Below are 14,911 nucleotides of genomic sequence, written 5' to 3' on the forward strand. Positions count from 1 at the left end.
CTACTATCATATAGTAAGCTTTCTGTTGTATTTCTACTGTTAAGTTTTTGATAAATGGTTGAAAGGGAGAACCTAAACCTACCCCTGTTATTGTATGGTTCCTCTAAACAAGTAATGGAAGAATGAGGAAAGGTGTTAAATAAAGAAATAAAAAAATAAAATAATGCCTGATCTGGCAATATCTAAAAGCCTTGTTAAATCTACCACTACCATCCAAAACAGGTCCACAACAATTAGACCCTGGTCCATCAAATGCTTGTGGGTTATCAAGTGTGTGTGTGTGTGTGTGTGTGGGGGGGGGGGGGGAATACAAGCGACCCAAAAAGAAGTCTTAATAGATATATAGATATAATGGGCCAAATTTACGTGAGGCTGAGCCAAGTACCATGGGGAGGGGGGTATTCAAAATAAAATGATTCATCCTAGATTGGATATGGGAGAGCTGTGATTTAGTGAGGGGATTGGGAGGGTTCTAAAATAATATAACATGTTAGGAAACTGGACCATTTTATAGGCCAAGTTCTGGCCAAGCCATGAGATCTTATAGTTATCCCAGTCAGCCAAATTCTACTAAATAAAGGAGGGAAGTTGGCCTCATAGAGTGTGTGAAAAAGGGGAGTAAGGAACCCAGGTACTTAAATCTTTGGAACTGCCATTAAAAACTGAAATTCACCTCCAGCAGTTTTTTACTATAGATCTTTTAACTTCCCTAGCGTTAAATTTCCACTGAATTTTTGTACCAAAAGTGGCACCATTTTTTGGACTATGATTAAGGACCTAGTGTCCAAAACATGTTAGTTAAGTGCTTTCTGTATGCTTGGACACGTCCTGAATAAACATACATATCGATTCATCGATTGTGGAGACATTGGTGCGGACCTTCCTTTTCTGATTTACCATTTTTTACATTGTTTCTTTATATTGTAAGCATATATGCAGGCTGCTTGCAAGTTGCAGTCTTACAAGCATGCCTAAAATATAAAAATAGCACTTTTTAAAACTTTTTCTTAAAAAAAATATACAGGATCTTCTCAAAAAATTAGCATATTGTGATAAAGTTCATTATTTTCTGTAATGTACTGATAAACATTAGACTTTCATATATTTTAGGTTCATTACACACAACTGAAGTAGTTCAAGCCTTTTATTGTTTTTGTTATTGCTGATTTTGGCATACAGCTCTTGAAAACCCAAATTTTCTATCTCAAAAAATTAGCATATTTCATCCGACCAGACAAAGAAAAGTGTTTTTAAAACAAAAGTCAACCTTCAAATAATTATGTTCAGTTATGCACTCAATGCTTGGTCGGGAATCCTTTTGCAGAAATGATTGCTTCAATGTGGCGTGGCATGGAGGCAATCAGCCTGTGGCACTGCTCAGGTGTTCTGGAGGCCCAGGATGCTTCGATAGCGGCCTTAAGCTCATCCAGAGTGTTGGGTCTTGCGTCTCTCAACTTTCTCTTCACAATATCCCACAGATTCTCTATAGGGTTCAGGTCAGGAGAGTTGGCAGGCCAATTGAGCACAGTAATACCATGGTCAGTAAACCATTTACCAGTGGTTTTGGCACTGTGAGCAGGTACCAGGTCGTGCTGAAAAATGAAATCTTCATCTCCATAAAGCTTTTCAGCAGATGGAAGCATGAAGTGCTCCAAAATCTCCTGATAGCTAGCTGCATTTACCCTGCCCTTGATAAAACACAGTGGACCAACACCAGCAGCTGACATGGCACCCCAGACCATCACTGACTGTGGGTACTTGACACTGGACTTCAGGCATTTTGGCATTTCCCTCTCCCCAGTCTTCCTCCAGACTCTGGCACCTTGATTTCCGAATGACATGTAAAAGTTGCTTTCATTCGAAAAAAGTACTTTGGACCACTGAGCAACAGTCCAGTGCTGCTTCTCTGTAGCCCAGGTCAGGTGCTTCTGCCGTTGTTTCTGGTTCAAAAGTGGGTTCATGCTTCCATCTGCTGAAAAGCTTTATGGAGATGAAGATTTCATTTTTCAGCATGACCTGGCACCTGCTCACAGTGCCAAAACCACTGGTAAATGGTTTACTGACCATGGTATTACTGTGCTCAATCGGCCTGCCAACTCTCCTGACCTGAACCCCATAGAGAATCTGTGGGATATTGTGAAGAGAAAGTTGAGAGACGCAAGACCCAACACTCTGGATGAGCTTAAGGCCGCTATCAAAGCATCCTGGGCCTCCATAACACCCGAGCAGTGCCACAGGCTGATTGCCTCCATGCCACGCCGCATTGAAGCAGTCATTTCTGCAAAAGGATTCCCGTCCAAGTATTGAGTGCATAACTGAACATAATTATTTGAAGGTTGACTTTTTTTGTTTTAAAAACACTTTTCTTTTATTGGTTGGATGAAATATGCTAATTTTTTGAGATTGGAAATTTGGGTTTTCATGAGCTGTATGCCAAAATCATCAATAAGAAAAACAATAAAAGGCTTGAACTACTTCAGTTGTGTGTAATGAATCTAAAATATATGAAAGTATAATGTTTATCAGTACATTACAGAAAATAATGAACCTTATCACAATATGCTAAATTTTTGAGAAGATAATGTATATTGTTTAGCATTAATGTTTGCTTTTTTTTACACTTAGAATTTTTTTTATATACCGTACTATCCAATATACTGTAGATGTTTGTATTGCATCCAATATCCCAAAAATTAAATTTGGCACCGGATGCGATGCTGCTGTGGACGCCCAACACCAGGGGGCGTGCACAGCTTCATCCCAGGGACATGCCAGAGGATGTGATCGCCAAGGGACCTGAAGCAATGAACACGGAAGAACAGAGATGACCGCCAGTGATCACTGAGAAGATGTCAGAATGCGCTCACAGGGAAGCCAGGAGGTACGCATGAGAGATCCCGCATGCCACGGACACCACTGGTAAGTATGGGGAACTTCTGGATGAGCCTGACTCATCCATACTGTTCCTATCTATTTTTTTATGAATGAGACAGGCTTGTCCATATTACTAGAGATGGCTCGAACCTCCAATTTTAGATTCGCGAACCTCGAACGCGAACTTCTGCAAAAGTTCGGGTGCGCATGAACTTCGCAAACCGCAAAAGACTTTAATGGGGAGGCGAACTTTGAAAACTACAAACATTTATGCTGGCCACAAAAGTGATGGAAAAGATGTTTCAAGGGGTCTAACACCTGGAGGGGTGCATGGCAGAGTGGGATAGACACCAAACGTCCCGGAGAAAAATCTGGATTTGACGCACAGCAGCATTTTAAGGGCAGAAATCACATTGCAATGCTAAATTGGAGGCATAAAGTGCTTTAAAATATTTTGCATGTGTGTACATCAATCAGGTAATGTAATTAGAGTTCTGCTTCACACTGACACACTAAACTCACTGTGTAATGCACCGCAAATAGCTGTTTGTGTAGTGACGGCCATGCAGGACTGGGGCGCACCATGGCAAGAGTACAGGCCATGGCAGTTTTCAAGCCCATATGGTCGCCGGGCTGTGGTAGCTCAATGATAGAACAACAGTGACTGTCCAGCTGATCGAATTTGGTCTGTCCACGATGAAGCAACGACCTTATTATCTTGGGTGTGCCCACCACTTTCATATAGCTGGCGGTCATTGCTTCATTGTGATACGCAAGCCCCTTCACCGCGGCAAGGTAACGATCATGAAGGGGAATTGACACATGTACATGCCTTTTGTTTTGTTGTTGCACCCGCAGTGCAGCCAGAAAAATTAGGCAGGCATGTACACGCACCAGAAAAAGGATCATAGCAGCGGCCTTAAAAATTCAGGAATCCACCTGGAGTCCTGGACCCTGTTGGTGGTGGCGGAGAATGCAGTCAAGCGGCCTGCAGGCAGAGATGCTGTGTGGGGACTGGGGACCGACTTAGTCTTGGGGCAGGCAGTCACACGGATTGCAGGCAGAGATGCTGTGTGTGGGGACTGACTTAGTCTTCGGGCAGGCCTGACCGTGCTGTGGTCAGATGGACCTTTGACCCAACGCTTTGCCAGAGATGACACCACTTGCCTTTCAACATCACAGTACAGTTTGGGTATCACATTTTTTGAGAAAAATTGCGGCCTGGTATCTTCCACTGCGGTGTGTGGCTTTGCTTTTGTGTGCTGCTTTTCCTCAGGTGGTCATCCCATTGCAGTTTGTGCTTTGTCATCATATGCCTTCGTAGGAAAGTTGTCCCTACGCGGCAAAGAGTACAGATGGCATTGCTCTCATCTGAGGCAGACACACAAAAATATTTCCACACCGCTGAGCCCTTGGATGATGGCACTTTGGTGGTGGCGGCCGACTGAGTGTTAAGTGGGGTGCCAGAATCAGAGATATTTGGCTACCTACAGGGAGGGAGGGAAGAAGGAGAAGCATCTGGCAACCTACACTGCAGGGGGGAGGGAGCATCTACCTACCTACAGTATATGGAAGTGAGGGGTCATTTGCCTACTTATACTAAAGGACGGGGGGAAGGGGGTTGTTGGTTAATATGTTAGTCAGGGGGGCAGCTAGTGACAATTGGCCTTGGGCTGTAAAAAGTACAAATCATGGCCCTGTGTGGCCATGCTCAGACACGAAATATCAGGTTTTTCTCACCATTTAAGCCCAATGCAATACTGACACTCGTAGGATCATTTAGCTGCATTACATTGATAATAATAATGTGAATAAACTGTAACTGTGATGGGAGCCACTATGAGACATGATGCAGTAGCCATATTTTATGAAATAAATACCTTCCATAGACCAGCAACTAAAGCAGCAAGCAGGATGAGCCCGGCTAGGACACTTCCAACCACCACCCCAACTGGCACTTCAGACTTCTCACCAGGCTTTGTTATAGTGAGTGGGATCTACAAGAGAAGGTAGGACTGGAGATATAACTAAGATACAATACTCATTTTCCAAAACAATAATATAAAAAAAAACCTGTGAAATGAAATAAATTGTGTAAAATCCAAATGTAGACCATGGACACAGAAACTCGGATTTTATTAGGTAGGATTTTATGCAAGAAGACCTTTCATATTTAGTTATATTTAATGGTAATTACTATATGCAGGGTACACTACTGTCCTCTTAAAACAGAAGGTGTCTGCAAGTTAACTACTCCATCATATGTCCAACCGTGCTAAAGTGATTCATTATAGTCCTTGCTTTTTGGACATGTCCTGGAGAACGATCTGCAGGCACTTTCTGCACAAAGAATGCAACGCTGTAGTTTGTAATGCCCTCAGTAGAGAGATTTCAAGTTCTTTTGGGCCCACTACACAAAATGTTGGCGAATCCACTTCTACAGAACTTGAATAGATACCCTGCAACCCATTCAGGTGAGTTACCTTCATTAGATTCTTACCAGTAAATTATCATTGCTGACAACAAATAATTCCGTGTTGGGTATTTGAAGTTTTGCACTTGCTACCAATTCCAACGCCTGGAAGGTCGACTGAAAGTAAAGGAAAACAAAAACACTTATGAGGTTATGCATTTATATAGGACTGATGCCTTCTACTGCAGTTTCCAGAGTACATCTATCGCTGTCACTAAAACTGGGTTTACACCATGATGGCTTTGTGCCGTAGTCTGTGACATCGGATCCACTATCACCATCCATGGCCTGACCTTCTTGTTCGCAGTAGTTCTGTTGTGTCCATTGCATCGGCTATATTGTAGATATCATGCTATCTATGACATGTTCGACTTCAGTCCTGCGTCCAAAAAAATCATGCAGGTCAGGACTTTACATTCCGTTGCTGAGCAGTGGACAGAACGGACATTTCAGCACGTTGTGATGGATCCTATACTTAATATAAGCTCCACTGACATGTTGATTAGTCCGTTATGGCCCTTTGTGTTCCTTTCAATGAAACAGACCACTTTACCGCCAGTGTGAACCTAGCCTAATGCCTGGTACACATGATACAATGTTCACTGAGGAAAAAGGTGTACACCAGTGGCTCAGTGCTTCTGCGCAGGCTGTATGCATGGCGGCCATGCTCATACACAGAGGGGAGCGTGGTCACGAGCAATATTCGCCATTAATGTCGAATATGGTAAAAAGGGTTCCAAAAGAGGAATAACGGAAGATTTACAGACTTTTCAGAGGCTTCCCCATACTAAGGTATCTAACTTTTTTTTCTGGCTACAGGTATGCTTTAAGTACTTTTACATTGGGAAGTCTTTTAAAAACTGAATTTTATTCATGAACAGCTAATAAACCTCCTACACAAAGCTTAATTAAAGTGCACCAGAGAGAAATAATATTAAAAAATGTATACATACGTCCTCAGTCTTCTCTATCGCCGATACCGGGTCCAGTAACTTCGGCCAGTTGAAGCCAGTCTGCACAAGCTCAGTGCGCTCTCTCCATCTCTCTCCAGTGGAGAATAGTACTGCACAGACGCAGTACTAATCCCTGCCATAGAGAGACGGCGGGAGCACACTGTGCTTGCACAGACTGGTCGTGGCTGGCCGAAGTTACTAGAGCCGGTATCGCTGATAGAGAAGGCTGAGGACGACGTGCGAATGGGGCTGGAGGAAGCCCCAGGTATGTATAAATCTTTTAATTTTATTTCTCTCTGGTTTTCTTTAACATTGCAGCCTGAAGTCATGCTCAAGCAATGTCATTGTGGTTCTCAGCATGAAATGAATTGTTTTTACCATTTAGTGGATTAAACTTGTCAAAGCTCCTATAAATCTGTAATAATCACTGGGCAGTGCACACCTCTGCAGTTCAGCATGAGTGGAATTTCTCTAAATATCCTCTCACATTACACCATTACACACATTACATTTTCCTAGTATTGTCTTACGCTTCTTACATAACCAACGTGCAATTCAATAAATCTTAATAATTGTCCTATGGCTCATTTCACATCAAGCACAGATTTCACTTATTTGCACAGCAGCCAAAATCCGGTTACCTTGGATATACATTCCTGGCACACAACAGGCTGTATTGTTATATAAGAACCATGACACGCGGGACGCCTCAGTGCTCAAAGTGCTTTAACCATGTCAGAGTTTTTAACTGAACTGTAATGGGGCTGGTTCACACTGGGCTAATAAACACTCCAATCCAGCACGAGATCTGTTTACACTTACCAATTCCAACAGAGCAAAACAGAGCAGGTGCCTCCCGCATGTTCCCAACCAGCACGATTTTTCAGACCCCGCATAAGCTGCAGATGCTCACGGATTCAGTGCAAGCCAATGGGAATGGACAGTGTCTGTGTACACTAAACTGTTTTTCTCCTCCATTTTGGATCTACTCACGTCACATCTTCTGTTTTTTCGTTTGCCATTCGGGTCGCCCACTTGCGCTGACAGCTGCTGGGATCGGGAACAAGCGGTGGTATCGGAGTCCCAGTAGAACCCTAAGGCTAGACCAATGGGAATTCTCTCTAGCTCCAGGGAGGTTTATTCATTGGCTCACTGAGTGGTGGACCAATGAGAATCCTCCCTGTTGCCTGGTAGGATTCCCAATGGTAACCATATGTTTCTACCAGGGCGCTGAGCTTACTGGTGCTTGTCCCAGAGCCCAGCAGAAGTGTCAGCGATAGGAGGACTCAAATGGTGGCAATGGCGGGCTGAATGCTCAGTGGTGAGTAGTGTTAATACACTCACCGGACGCTGCAACAGAGCACAACATATCCACTCAGGATATGCTGTAACCAGTGGCGTAGCTAAGGAGCTGTGGGCCCCGATGCAAGTTTTACAATGGGGCCCCCCCAAGCACTTCATACATAGCAATTGATACGGTGCACCAAAACCTGCCAATGGCAACTACAGAGTCAGAGGTGCAAGAAAGGGATGGGAAACAGTTTGTTAATGATTACCACTATTCAAAGTATCTATAGAAGTGATTATTATGAGCACAGGACCAATAGAGAGCTAATACTGTAGTTGAGGGAGGGCCCTTCGGGGCCCCTCTGGCCCAAGGGTCCCGATGCGGTCGCTACCGCTGCACCCCCTATTGCTACGCCCCTGGCTGTAACTCACTGTTGTGCATACAACCTGAGTGTGAACCTAGCGTTCAACTGCAGTAAGTGGGTTACATTATCTGGTGTAGTCTCAGAAGGGTTTTTGCAGTTGCAAGTCACAGCTAAGGATCATGAGAAGTATAGTCTTGTTGTACCAGAGAATTTGCAGAGAAGGCAGCACCAACTCCTACATATGGCCCTTCTGCTAGGAAGGTGTAGATGGTGTAGTATAACTGATGTCATTTGGATAATCAAAACTATTTGAAGTTATAGTTAAGCACTATAGAACTTAAAATGAACTGATGAGATAACCAGTTATATCTATTCTCTTATGCTTAAAAATCATTAAAAAAATGCCTATAGTTTTATTTTCTGTTTAAAAGCTAAAAAAAATGGTTTAATGTTTTTTTTTTGTCTCAGCTGAATGACACATTCTTTCACACAGTTTGACACAGTTCAAATCTACAATCTATAAACAACTGACTTTTTTAAAAAAAAAAAAATACGTTTATCTCATCATGTCACATGTGAGTTCAGGTACCCTTTTAGGGCATAAGGAGGAATCTATGGCAAATTACTATGGCAAATTATAAAGAAAGAGGTACATCTGCAGTGTGGGCTGGTGATCAGTGTTGCTCGGATAGTGCTTTTTAAAATCCGAATTGATATCCGAATCCAGCCTTTTAGATATCCGCGTGAACGCGGATATCCGGTTGCATTATCCGCGGATATCCGGGCTATTCGGATATCTGGATAGAAAAACCGGAAGTGCCCTTTAAATAGCTTTAAAAGGTGTTTTTAGGGTAAATGAGGCATGTATCATCATTATTTTGCAAAGGGGAACACTGATGATGTGGGGACTTTAAAAAAATGGCTGTCAATTAACATCAGGCCTAGGTTCCAGTCAGCGGTCGTACAGCCCACATTGTGTCCAAAGTCCAACCGCACAACTGGGACATGACAGTTTTCAGCCAAGACACCTCCAAAAAATTATGCAGCAATTGTGTTTTGGATTAAATATAGGTGGTATCAGTGGCCTGTGGCACCCTGGCCTGGCGGTGGGAGCTGCAAAGGCAGCAGGAGCAGGGCAATGCAGCAGGTGTAACATATGCCAGGAGCCTGCCGGACGTGGCACATGGCACGTGTCACGTGGCACTTGCCAAGTGTCACGTGGCACTTGTCACGTGGCACTTGGCACGTGTCACTTGCCAAGTGTTACGTGGCACTTGTCACTTGGCTTGGCACGTGTCACGTGGCACTTCATGCCATGTGACACGTGCCAAGTGCCACAAGCCGAGTGACATGTGCCAAGTGACACGTGCCACGTGCGAAGAGACACATGCCAAGTGACAGTCAGACAGCAGAGGAGAAGACACTAGTGCACACTAACACATTAATGAATTAACAATAGTGTAGCGATAGTGAAGGGGTTAATCACTGAGCTTATCACTGTGTACAGCCCTTGGCCCAGCAGCAGCACTGCAGCTGTGCAGCACACACTCTCAGGGCTTGTTTCCACTGTTGAGACGCGATTTCGCCGGCATTCCGACGCTTGTAAAAACGCATGCGGATGCGTTTCCACATGCGTTTTTACCCGCGATTTCACGTGCGATTTCGCATGGCAGGGTGCCATGCGAAATTAAGCATGACACTGCCAGGGCAAAATAACATTGAAAAAGGTGCGAAATCGCACGCGAAATCGTGGGTAAAAACGCATGTAACAAACGCATGCGTTTTTACTATTAAATACATTAGCGGCGATTCGCATGCATTCCACTCGCAGGCGAATTCGTTGGCTCTTTTGTGCGTTTTTTTACCGCTGAAAAAAACGCACCTCAACAACGCTACAGTGGAAACAGGCCCATCCACTTGCATTACATGTGCGAATCCGCATGCATTGGACGCATGCGGAATCGCGATAGTGGGAACGAGCCCTCACTGTCACACTATGAGACATCAATCAAGCTAATGAACGATTTAACTATAGTGTAGTGATAGTGAAGGGGTTAATCACTGAGCTTATCACTGTGTAAAGCCCTTGCCCCAGCAACAGCACTGCAGCTGTGCAGCACACACTCTAAGGCCACATACAGACATCAGACCATAGTCTTTGGAAAATGAAAGATCACAGACCAATCTTACCACCCTTCCTGTAGTATAAGAGCCATACTCTACACAGTCTTTTCTATGGAGCTGAACTCCACATCAGGAAAAAATCTTGGCAAGATGCTGCACAGACAGATGCTGTACAGACACAAAAGATCAGTATCTGCAAAAGATCTGTTCCTGCCAAAAATCCATTCCTGCAAATTGCAATGATAGTCTATGAGATCTGCAGATCATCATACACACATGATTTAACTGACATTCATCTGCAGATCTGCAGATCTGAAAATCCATCCTGGTGGATCTGATCTGCAGATGAATTGGTTAAGTGGTTAAGTGGTTAAGTTACTGCTGCCACCTAAAGCAAGTAGTGCCTGCTGATACCAAGGATACCACCTCACTGAGATAATGCTATTTTTCTGGGTAACCGCCTGTTCACCCCTTAATAAATAGACCCCATACGATTGCAGTACTCACTGCTGCAAAGGTCCCATTCCATATTCTGGTAGATACATTCACCAAGTAATCTTCTCTAAGCTGCAGATCTTTAATCACACACTTAAGTGTGCTGCATCTTGTGTTTTCACAGTTCTGTAAAAAGACATGGAACAATGGTTATTACAGGTCCATGTAATGTATAGCAGTCAGATAGATCCTGGAACATATACTTAAAGGACTGGATAGTGTGCTGGTTAAGGGCACTGCCTTTGACATGGGAGACCAGGGTTTGAATCCTGGCTAGGGTCAGTACCTATTCAGTAAGGAGTTCAAGGCAAGACTCCCTAACACTGCAGGGTGGCCTCTTGAGTGAGTCCCAGTGGCTGCAGCTCTTGAGCGCTTTGAGTCTGACAGGAGAAAAGCGCTATACAAATGTTTGGATTATTATTGGATTATAAAGGACACCTGAGGTGAAAATAAACTAATGAAATAAACGATTGTATCCATCTCCCTTCTCCTAAAAAGTGACTTTTTAAGATATCCCACAGTTTTGAAGTTTTAATGGTTTTATTGTTTTTGCTCAATGACACATTCATTGAAGTGTGCCAGAGCTAAAATCTATGAACCATTGGCTTTCCTGCTCTCAGAAGCCATTTTCTGCTAGGAAAGTGTTTCATAGTTTGAATTTCTTATCAGTGAGGGTCACACTGTAGTTACTTCCTGTCTGAGTCAGGACTGAGTCAGCCACTTACATACCTGATATTTAACACTTTCAGGCAGAGAAAGAAAAAAAGGAACACAGCCTAGTTATTTGCGTGCTTGGCGCTGTACATACACATGTCTATCTCATCATGTCACATGTCACCTTGGGTATCCTTTAAAGAGTACTTGAGGTGGATTGTATATAGATTATAGAACACAGAGGCATGTTTTCTGGCCAATGACATGCCTCTGTGTCCTTCTGGTGCCTCTCCATCCCCCCTGTGCTCTGCTGTCCCCCCTCAAAGCTCGCGAAATCTGTCGCTGGTCTCCTTTTGCCCCTTTCAGCCATCAATCACTTTGCTCCCCCTGCCTCGCTCCCCCGCCTCAATCACCTTGCTCCCCGCTAGCTTCCTCCAATCACAGCGAAGCCGTGACCCAGGAGGTACTTCCGGGTCACGGCCACCTTGGATTTCCTTTGCCAGTAATCGGACGTTACACCGGCTGCGGAGGATGAATGGGGCCACGGAGAGCGGCGTGGATCGGCGCAGATTGACGCAGGTAGTGGAGCAGATAGTTTGGGGGTCTTTTTTTTTACTTTTTTAATGCCCCCTCGGGTTCTCTTTAAATGGAATGTAGTGTGATTAATGTTTATTTTTATCTATAAGGTTAAAATAAGAGATTTTAATTTGTTTTATTATTTTTTAATCAGGACTATGTGAAAATCTGATTTAGTAATAGAGCTTCATCAATAGGTTTGATTGGCCACCTTTGGAAGTATTAGAAATACCTCATTTTGCTGCAGGTTGTACAGATAAAATAGCTCCACCCACAGTAGATGCATGTGACACCGCAGCAATGGCCTACAGGTCACATGTAATTACAATCTCACAGACGCTTTGAGGGCCACTAAAAAAGGCTCGGTGGGCCACGTTTGGCCCTCGGGTCGGACTTTGGACACCCCCTAGGAGATAAGGGAGCTTTCAAATCCAACATTAAAAGAAACCTGTAATAACTTTAAAAAAAAAGATTTTCTCTTACCTTCGGCCAGCCTCCTGCAGCCGCCCTCTGCGGCGTGACTGAATGATCCTCCGGTCCCTTGCTGTAGCTCAGTTTCGCTCTCGGTGACTGTGCCTGTCACAGGCCACTGGACCTGCATGACTCTGGCCACACGAGAACGCTTGCGGCCAGGGCCGGGCAGATGCAGTCGCCATCAACTTTCAAGTTGGCGACAGCGAAACTGAGCTGCAGCGGGGGACTGGAGGCTCGTTCTGTGACGGCGTTGGCAGAGGGTGGCTGCGGGGGGGCTGGCCGAAGCCCCAAATAAGTGAAACTTTTTTTTTGTGGTCACAGGTTTCGTTTAGGAAAGACAGAAAGATAACTTGTAAGGTAAACAATGAAGAATTAAACTTACTAATTCACGGATACCCCTGAAGTTCTCTTCTTTGAATGAAGGTGCATATTCTTTCTTCCCTATCTGAAGGGGATTAGTGTTGGCACTGCAAGTAATTCCATTAGCCTAGAAAGAAATATAAAAAAAAGAAAAGCATTTTATAGCCTCATAAATGACCTCTCCAGCAACAGCAGGTCCCAGTTAGAGATTTGCTTGAAGCCAGTGTTTGTTGAAGAGACTCTTAGCAGCAGAGAGCATTGGCTGGCTATTCCGTTCCGAGCAATTACAGGCTGAAGTAGTTGCTACTGCAGATGTCTTTCACGGCGCAGTGCAACAACAAGACACTTCCAAAATATTTTCGACAGCAGGTCACTGGAAAGAAGGGCTTCAGATGAAGTGGGGCGTTCAGTTTTTACAACGGAAAAGGATAATGATTCTGCCAGCTACAGCTCTCGATCTCCTCTCTACATCTTAATGTAGTAGGGCCTTGGAGGACTATGTGACATTAATCTGTAACCTCTGGAAACAACTTGAGGGACACGTCACACCGTTGTAACTGCAACCTACAGTGATAACATTTATATTCACAACGCTTGACCTTAGCCCGTTTGAAAACGGGCTCTAGGTCAGTCATCGCCACGTGCACACACATGCCCACATACTCACCGTGCACACCCGCCCGGCCGGCACCCTGGCCCATCCTGCTGCTGTCCCATCGGCTGTCCGTGCGGCACAAGCGCAGTAGCACAAACGCACGGACACACACACACAGGGTCAGGACGCAGAGACACTTAGGTTTTATTAGGTAGGATTCCGAGCATAGAGGTGTGTGTGTGTGTATGTGTTTTGTGCGGATCAGTGAAAAATGGCGCACAGCGCCTATGCATACAAATGGCGCTGTATTAAAAAGATACGCTTATCGCTATTTATCGTTAGTACTGCATAATAATGGCGCACAGGTAAAAAAGAAGAAAAACGGCACACAGTAACGTTATTTATCAATAGCGCCATTCATATGCCAAACAGCAGACGTTATTGTGCACAGTAACATTATTTATTAATAGTGACCTACATAAGCCAAACTGCAGATGTTATTTAACTGCAAAACGGTGAATGGATTTAGTGTAACACTGTCAAGGTTAGGGTTAGGCACCACCAGGGGAGATTTAGGGTTAGGCACCACCAGGGAGGTCTTAGGGTTAGACACCACCAAGGGGGGTGGTTAGGGTTAGGCACCACCGGGGGGGGGGGGGGGGGGTCTTAGGATTAGGCACCACCAGGGGGTCTTAGGGTTAGGCACCACTAGGGGGATCTTAGGGCTAGGCACCACCAGGGGGGTGGTTAGGGTTAGGCACCACCAGGGGAGTGCTTAGGGTTAGGCACCACCGGGGGGGGGTCTTAGGATTAGGCACCACCAGGGGGGTCTTGGGGTTAGGCCCTACTAGGGGGGTCTTAGGGTTAGGCACCACCAGGGGGGTGGTTAGGCACCACCAGGGGAGTGGTTAGGGTTAGGCACCACCAGGGGGGGTCTTAGGGTTAGGCACCACCAGGGGAGATTTAGGGTTAGGCACCACTGGGCGGGTCTTAGGATTAGGCACCACCAGGGGGGTGTTAGGGTTAGGCACCACTAGGGGGGGTCTTAGGGTTAGGCACCACTAGGGGGGGTCTTAGGGTTAGGCACCACCAGGGGGGTGGTTAGGGTTAGGCACCACCAGGGGGGGGGGGGTTTAAGGGTTAGGGATAGGTACAGAGAGGGTTCTGTGTGTTAACGCTAAATAATGATAAAGCTTTAACGTTAAATAGCGATAAGCGACAAACGGATTAGCGGCAACACCGTGCGCCATTATTCTCAGGCGCCATTTTCAGATGGACCAGTTTTGTGTGTGTGTGCGTGCGTGCGTGCGTGCGCGTGTGTGTGTGTGTGTGCGTATGGGCGCATGTGGGCTGCAGCAGAGAGGGCTAACTACCCATGTCACCGCCTCCCATTGCAGCACTGCACAGCATCTTTCCAACTATCGGCTGTGAAGGTGGAAGTGTCGGGAAAATGGAGAGCAGCGCAAAGCAGAGCTTTTTGGCACCTGCTGTGCGGCTATAGCAGTAATGCTATAGTCTGGGTCCCACGCACAGGTAATTTGGGGAACACCCGGTACCAGGGTGAGCCGTCAACCTGCACCAAAAAGCCCCGCCGCTGAAAATCCATACATGTGAGCAGCGTACATCAGAATAGCAAAAGGCGGTGACATGGGTAAGTTGACCCTCCCAGCCGCAGCTTAGC

General features: G+C 45.2%; 1 protein-coding gene across 1 annotated transcript in view; it reads right to left on the reverse strand.

Moving 5' to 3' along the window:
- ITGA2 (integrin subunit alpha 2) overlaps window positions 1-14,911 on the reverse strand; it is a 192,287-nt gene that overhangs the window by 5,299 nt on the left and 172,077 nt on the right. Inside the window, exons 26-29 of the mRNA XM_068249456.1 lie at window positions 12,658-12,762; window positions 10,584-10,697; window positions 5,375-5,464; window positions 4,755-4,871 (exon numbers count right to left, since the gene is read on the reverse strand). Coding sequence (XP_068105557.1) covers window positions 4,755-4,871; window positions 5,375-5,464; window positions 10,584-10,697; window positions 12,658-12,762 — 426 coding nt within the window. The remainder of the gene's footprint in view (window positions 1-4,754; window positions 4,872-5,374; window positions 5,465-10,583; window positions 10,698-12,657; window positions 12,763-14,911) is intronic.

This window comes from Hyperolius riggenbachi, chromosome 1 (genome assembly GCF_040937935.1).
Source record: "Hyperolius riggenbachi isolate aHypRig1 chromosome 1, aHypRig1.pri, whole genome shotgun sequence".
Lineage (NCBI taxonomy): Eukaryota > Metazoa > Chordata > Amphibia > Anura > Hyperoliidae > Hyperolius > Hyperolius riggenbachi.